Raw genomic sequence first — 7,926 nt, forward strand, 5'->3', positions numbered from 1 at the left:
GGGCCGCAGTCCATGGGGTTGCTAAGAGTTGGACATGACTGAGCGACTTCATTTTCACCTTTCACTTTCATGCATTGGAGAAGGAAATGGCAACCCACTCCAGTGTTCTTGCCTGGAGAATCCCAGGGACGGGGGAGCCTGGTGGGCTGCCGTCTATGGGGTCGCACAGAGTCAGACACGACTGAATTATATTGAAGTGCCCTGCCTATCCTTTCATTTCTGAGTGGACTGAACATAGGAAAACTAAATTAAACTGGTATCGGATAAGATAACTTGATGGGCTAAGTGTATAATGTGCTGCCCTTAGCAGAAATGGGAATTCTCAATCTGTCAGACAAATTGTTATATTTCTGTTCATCTAAATATGCAATATAGGTTATAGTGTCACACAAAACAGAATAAAAGGTGGGGGAATCTTTCTATATCCAACAGCACCAATCAGTCATTTCCCCAGATCTTTTCAGTTCAGGCCCGAGGGAAAGAAACTCTCAGCTAAGAGCCAGCTGTCCTTTTCAGTTCTGCCTACTCCTCATAAAGGGCATCATGGTTGGTGCTAGCTTCTAAGAACTCTCCCCGTGTATGTGAGACATACTGTACATATTGTACCAAAGGATCTTATCCGTGTATGTGAGACATACTTCAGTCTAACATCCCCAAGGTTTCCATTTTTCACAAAACCCAGAGGCAGTTCTGACATTCACACTCCAAACATATGTGCTGAGAAGTAAATGCATACATGTAATCAGACACACCACTAAAGACCAAGAACGACTTAAGAGACAACAGAAGTAGCCAGGGAATTTTACTTCATCCTGTTTACTGTTACACCCAGAATCTGTTTTCTGTATGAGGAGGTAATGAAAATATTTCCTAATCTGCCAACAATGGTGACTCAAGGACTCTGTTAAGTAGAGGAAGGGTGACCTCAGAGAGTTAGACAAAATAGGGTTGCAATCTAAGCTTCTCTCTTCCTCTCAGCAGGTAATTCAAGTCTCAGATTCCTCAATAAAAAACCTGCCTAACAAGATCACCTGAAGAACAGTGGCAGACCACCTCCCACCCTGGTGCAGAGTCAGTAAAGGACAGTTGTCTTCTCCATTGCATTTTGCCTTTCCTTCTTTAACAATCCTTAAGATCCCACGCCTTCAGACTTCTTATCAATGAATAAGGGAGCAGGAACCAATAGTATCAAGGCATAAGTGTTTTCAAAGACAATTTTCAGGAGCTGGACTTACTATCCTAAAATTTAAGGTACTACTCAGCAGAATTAAGTGATGCTGTACTTTAAATAAGATAAGTGGCTCAGTTTTGAGTCTTGAAACAAATTGCAGGATATAAATTTTCTCATAGGACTCTAAAAGAAATTGCAGTAACATTGGAATAGGTAGAGGTGAGACAGAGAGGAGACAGAATAGAATGAGTTCTGAAGTTCAAAAAGGAGCAAGTACTGGTAAGAAACCCGATGAATTTTACTTACTGCATCATCCAATAAGTTTCCTGTACTCTTTTTTCCAGAAGACTTTGAAGAAGGAGAAGGTGAAGGAGAAGGGGCAGAGAGTGTTTCTTCTTGTTCTATCTCTTTTTCCAATTTTATCAAACCAGGAGGCTCCACACCATACCTTTTTAAAAGACACCAGACAAGTAAACATGCATAACTTATAATAATGATGCACTTGACATATATTCAATTATGAACACCACAAGACCAAACTGCTAACTTTTCAAAATAACATTAATTTTTTTCTGGCATTCTGGTAGGTACTTAAATTGTCACCCTTTTAAGCAGGAAGAAAATTTTTATATATATACATACATACATACATACACATACATAAATATACATACATATATATACACACACATATATGTTTACATGTTTACAGGTATATGTGCTCAGTGTCCTCAGTTGCTTAGTTGTGTCTCTTTTGTGACCCCGTGGACTGTAGCCTGCCTGGCTCCTCTGTCCATGGAGTTTTCCAGGCAAGAATACCGGAGTGGGTAGCCATTTCCTCCTCTAGGGTATCTTCCCAACCCAGGGCTCAAACCCATATCTCTTACAGTTCCTGCACTGCAGGCAGATTCTTCAGCACCGCACCATCTTGGAAGCACTCCTGGTTCATAGCTGTGTCTTTTCGCTGTCACCTTGCGTGGCAGAAAGGGTAAGGGGTCTCTGTGGAGTCTCTTTTATAAGAGCACTAATCCCACTCATGAGAACTCTGTCCTCATCCCCAAAGCCCTGCTTCCTCATATCATCATAGCAGGCATTAGGTTTCAACGAACTATTTGGGGGGACACAAACATTAAGCCCAGTGTAAAGTCCTAACTTCTAGTACCTCTGAATATGACTGTATTTGGAAATAGAATCTTTACAAGGAGGTAATTAACATAAAATGTGGTCATTAGGGTGGGGCCTATTCCAATATGTCTGGTATCTTTATAAGAAGAGGAAATTTGGACACAGACAATACAGAGAGATGTCCATGTGAAGATATAGGGACATGACCATCTACCAGCCAAAAGAGGCACCTCAGAAGAAACCAACCCTGCTGATACCTTGACCTCAGAACTATAAGAAAAGAAATTTCTATTTAAGCCACACAATCTGTGGTACTTTGTTAAGGCACCCTAGGAAACGACTGTAGTCAAGAATTTGCCAAAGTTTTGTTAGTCACTGGCATACTGCTATAATTTTTAGAGGAAACCTATACTCTAGAAAACCAAAAGTGTTAAATTTTAAGTCAAAATATCTGTTGAGTAGATTTTTAATTCTCAATACATCATTTTATAATGAAATGTCATTAACATTTTAACATAATTTTATTGCAACACTGAATAATTCTCTGGAATTTATCTTCTATACTTTTTCTTTTCTAAATGAGGTTAAAATCTGTTAATAGTAAAAGGAGATTTATACTTTATAATATAGTATACAGCATATAAATAAAATCTTAAAAGTATTTAATAGTTAATTATATCTCAAAATTTAGTACTTAATGAATCAGTTTCTATATAGTGCTTTCAATCACTTTCTATTAATTGCTTCCAAAACTTGGAAAGGTGTAAAAGAGGTTGAGGATATCCAAGTAGAGGCTGATAGCAGCTAATACATACTCTTCAGGTGACAGCCTACACATCAGTGAGTGTGTGTCATAGATGATGAATCTGCAGAAAAGAAGGGCTCCTACAGCAGCCAAGGGGCTTCCCAGGTGGCACAATGATAAAGAATCTGCCTGCCAATGCAGGAGATGCAGCAGACATGGGTTTCAATCCCTGGGTTAGGAAGGTCCCCTGGAGAAGGAAATGGCAAACCACTCCAGTATTCTTGCCTGGAAAACCCCATAGACAGAGGAGCCTGGCGGGCTACAGTCCCTGGGGTTGCAAAGAGCTGGACGCAACTGAGCACTGAGCACACATACACAGAAGCCACGACCAGCTCCACTGTTTCACCATAACAAAACACCTTCAAGATTCCTGACAAGAACAAAATCCACAAACCAGAAAATAGGCCTGCTCCAAATTTGCTGCAATCTCTCTTAGACTGCAGAGTATACACAGTTGAATCAGGAAATACTGCATGGGTCAGTATAAAATCTTGCAGGACAAGATATACATCACGGAAAGTAACAATGGAGGCCACAGTCAGAGCTTCCAACAATATAAATACAAAAAGCAGGTACGGGTTAAGGGGTTGCTTATGTCTGTTTAAAGTCATGGCTAAAATCAGACCAAAAGATCCAAGAGAAAACACCAAAATTAAGGCCAGACTTTCATGTACAAAGGTCCATTTGGTATTAAAAAAATGCAGATGTCATTGTAATTAAGTTAGTTACAGCTATATATGAAAATATATATGAACAGACTCATAAGAACCTACAAAAATAAATTAAAAGACTCCATGTAGTACATTGATGAGTCAATAACATGAATTACCATGTTAATTTTGTCTTCAAATTTCAGATTTATTAGCTTTAATGATATTAGTGCTGTAACTGAACTCCTATTTTGAATATAAATTTTTTAATGATGGAAATAAAGTCAGAGTCAAGTGGAAAACAGCAAACTTTCCAAATAAAAGTTCTTAAATGAATTTATAGAGAAGAAATTCACTGTTAATTGTATACCTTTATGGACTCAGAATAATGTAGAATGGGTTACATAGCATCATCGATTATCCTCTTAGGAACAACATAATGAAAGCATTTATAGTGTTAGCGAGAAAGAAAATGAATACAGAGAAAAAAAATAATTTAAAATGACAATATGGTAAAATTATATGCCGTAAATTATAAATGTCACAGCAGTTTAAAGACAGAGATATAGTTGTTAATAGCATTCACCTCTCTCCTAATCATATTTTCCTTAGAGTAAATGTGAAATTGATTTGATTTCCTCAATACATATCAATTGTATATTATAATGCCTAGGTGGGGGAGACCAAAGATAATTCTAGAGGATCTTTGAGTTCATGTAGTTATATCCTTTCAGTTTTATAGAATAAATAAAACAGACCCAGAGAAAATACAGAACTAGCTAGGAAAAGGACAAAGACACGATACAGGTTTTTTGACTTCAGGTTTTCTCCGATATTTTAATCAGGTGATCACATGTTAAAAAGAAGAGGAAAAAGTAACTTGGCAATTAAAAAAAATAGGCTATGGATTGCCTACAAAGTAAATAATCTATAGAGAGAGAATAAATATGTTGGCAATATGTCCCGTACCTTAGCGTGACTGAATAGTACATTAAAAAAACACTGTTAAATGTAAAAGTTTAGATTATCACTCTCCCGTTCTAATGGTTTGTTCATTTAACTGACATTACATACGCGTCAAGTGCTCTTTGAGAGCTGGAAAACATACCAGAATTTGGTACAAAACAGTTTAAACTGGCACAACTCAAATAATAATTGCTGTTTTGATAACTGCTTCTAGTGAACAGAGTAATTTTTAGTTACATAAATCATTAGCGAAGACTTTAGGCGCTATCACATTTCAAACCTTTTAAACAGATTAGCCAGTTAATAGGACGTTTGTAGAAACATGCAATTGACTGCAGATTCTGTAACAGTAGAGACCACTGTCTGATTCACAGCCGCCTCAGCAGGTCGTACGAATCCTGGCTCACAATAGGTACTTAATAGCTACTGTCTGAATGGGGAAAAAACTCTGGATCCTCCTATAGCAATGTGTTCAGGTTCCAGAGATGAATCAGAGTTCATTGTTTTGGATCTTTAAATGTGTATCACTTTAATAAAACATATCAACATTAAATTTAAATAGGTACCTTACCCCTAAAAAGTGTTCTTCTAGAAGACTTTAAACCTTATTCAAAACTAAAATACATTTTTAACTTTCTAGAGCTCACTAATTACATTTTACTCAACCCAGTGTCTCATACAGTTGACAAGTACCAACAATATTCACTTAGAGATCTGGGTATCATTCTTCCCTGAGGCAGACTTGAGATAACTGTGCCATTAACCTACTCTTTACATTTAGCAAATCACCTTAAGATGTAGCAGAAGAGGGGGAGAGAGGGGGGAGGCAGGAAGGAGGGAGGAAGAGGAAAGTTAAAAGAATAACTGCAAACTGAATGTCTTCCATGTGTCTGGACCACTGGGGCATCTTGATATACATCATTTCTGAGTCTCTGTTTTATTTCACTAAAAAGTGAAAATTCTAATTCCTGTGTTTCAATACAGTTAGAAGGAATAAAAACAGTATCCATTACATACCCAGTACAGTGTCTGACACAGGGCACCACCTGTGAAATGGCTATTGATAACTGATGTATCAAAGCTTGCAAACCAGGAAACTGCAACATTGAGGTCCTTTTGCTGAAGTTTTAAGTTTTTTTTAATATATTATGCCATCCAATGATATAATGAAACAGTCTCATAATTAAGATGTAGTTTTGTTTTTTATGAGAAATGGGATATTCCTGCTGTATCAGTAAACATGGATGTCACAATCATCAGCAATTCTAGTTCTTTAATATGAGCTCCTGAGCCCTAAGGGCACTCAGGAAGGAAAGGATTACCTGTGCACCAACAGCCATTAGACTGAAACCCCAAGGAAGTTCAGGACGTGAAAAATAGGATACTGGCCCCAGATAGCTGCGATGCATGTGAAAGGCATGATTTCAGTGAGCCCAGACTTTTGCATCGTCCCATAAAAAAGAAAAACACTAAATTCCTTAACCTGAGATATCTGGCTTCCTTTAATTAAAAACAATCGTTTTATGTTCAGACTGTGGGTGTGTGCTAAGTCACTTCAGTCATGTCAGATTCTTTGCGACCCTATGGGCAGTTAACTCATCAGACTCCTCTCTCTATGGGATTCTCAAGACAAGAATCCTGGAGTAGGCTGCCATGCCCTCCTCCTGAACCAGGGACTGAACCCATGTCTCCTACATCTCCTGCACTGGCAGACGGGATCTTTACCATGGGCCACCGGTAAGCCCATGATGTTCAGACTACTTGCCCTTTGGGGTAAAACTTATATATAACCTGGCTCCTCCCCATGCCTCCTTGGAGCACTTCTCTCAGAGTCACTTGAGATGTTGTCTCCCAGCCATGAAATCCTAAAATTACCATTGCATAAAACATAACTTTCAGCTTTTAGATTGTGAATATTTTTTAAATTTACAATATTGTTATGTTACTATTGTTTGTATCCTTTACCAAAAACTCACATCAGTTCAGTTCAGTCACTCAGTCGTGTCCGACTCTTTATGACCCCATGGACTGCAGCACGCCAGGCCTCCCTGTCCATCACCAACTCCCAGAGTCCACCCAAACCCATGTCCATTGAGTCAGTGATGCCATCCAACCATCTTATCCCCTGTCGTCCCCTTCTCCTCCTGCCCTCAATCTTTCCCAGCATCAGGGTCTTTTCAAATGAGTCAGCTCTTAGCATCAGGTGGCCAAAATACTGAAGTTTCAGCTTCAACATCAGTTCTTCCAATGAACACCCAGGACTGATTTCCTTTAGGATGGACTGGCTGAATCTCCTTGCAGTCCAAGGGACTCTCAAGAGTCTTCTCCAACACCACAGTTCAAAAACTCACATAGGCTTCCTTTAAATTAATTTTCTCAGAATTGTGGGATAGCAGGAATATCTCAGTGCTGAAGCATAGCAGAAGTTATAAATTAATTTTTGCTACTAACTCACTGGATGAACTTCAACAGGCAATCTTTTTTAATCCCTCTAGACTTATTTAAATTCTTAGTTCCAACAAGGTATAACATTTTGTTATATTTAATGTTCTTAAGAGAATAACATAAACTGGGCAGTGATGCTAGAGGAATTTAACACTCTAGAATTCACAGCCAATTAAAAGTCAATCATAAGTGAAAACATCATATTGGAAAATATAAATTAGGTCAATTGGAAAATACGATTTCATTTGTAATTGTAGGTGGATTCATGCCACCTTTTAGAAACAGGTTGGTTGGGTTGAACAATTTTTTTTTCCTTTTAATATTTTAATAAAATGAAATAATATGAAAAATGTTATTAAAGTACCAACAGGTTCCACTCCATGTCCGAAACAAAACAAAGTTTCAATGAAGTAGAAAACACCACCACACATGGAAAACTGTGCCCTGGAGATTTTTCTTTATCTGGGAATGCTGAAAATTAGCTATGCCACTGAACATAGAAAATCAGCACTAAGCCCCAAATCTCTGCTTATACTGGCTTTTGAATACTTCAAGCTGTATAAGGTACAGTCAGCCAATCCTGAAATACACACTTAAGTACGACTCATTGGCTTCCTGTCTGTCTGGAGATGTCAACAGGCTGTAAATCATGAAATTCCCCTGCACCTGAAGCCAACTTAGTCACTAAAAGGTCTTTTTTTGGCTCTCCAAAAAGCTGCTTCACTCTGGTTTCCATGATTAACCCTATCCCATGCTACATTTTG

General features: G+C 38.2%; 1 protein-coding gene across 5 annotated transcripts in view; it reads right to left on the minus strand.

Moving 5' to 3' along the window:
• GAS2 (growth arrest-specific 2) overlaps positions 1-7,926 on the minus strand; it is a 149,224-nt gene that overhangs the window by 75,884 nt on the left and 65,414 nt on the right. For all 5 annotated transcript variants that reach the window (XR_826908.1, XM_010858403.1, XM_010858404.1 and 2 more), the window contains one exon: positions 1,478-1,619. Coding sequence is in view for 4 of the 5 variants with exons in the window: in XM_010858403.1 (XP_010856705.1) it covers positions 1,478-1,619 (142 nt within the window). In the remaining variant the exon portion in view is untranslated. The remainder of the gene's footprint in view (positions 1-1,477; positions 1,620-7,926) is intronic.

This window comes from Bison bison, unplaced genomic scaffold, assembly GCF_000754665.1.
Source record: "Bison bison bison isolate TAMUID 2011002044 unplaced genomic scaffold, Bison_UMD1.0 scf7180017864388, whole genome shotgun sequence".
In the NCBI taxonomy this organism is placed as follows: Eukaryota; Metazoa; Chordata; class Mammalia; order Artiodactyla; family Bovidae; genus Bison; species Bison bison.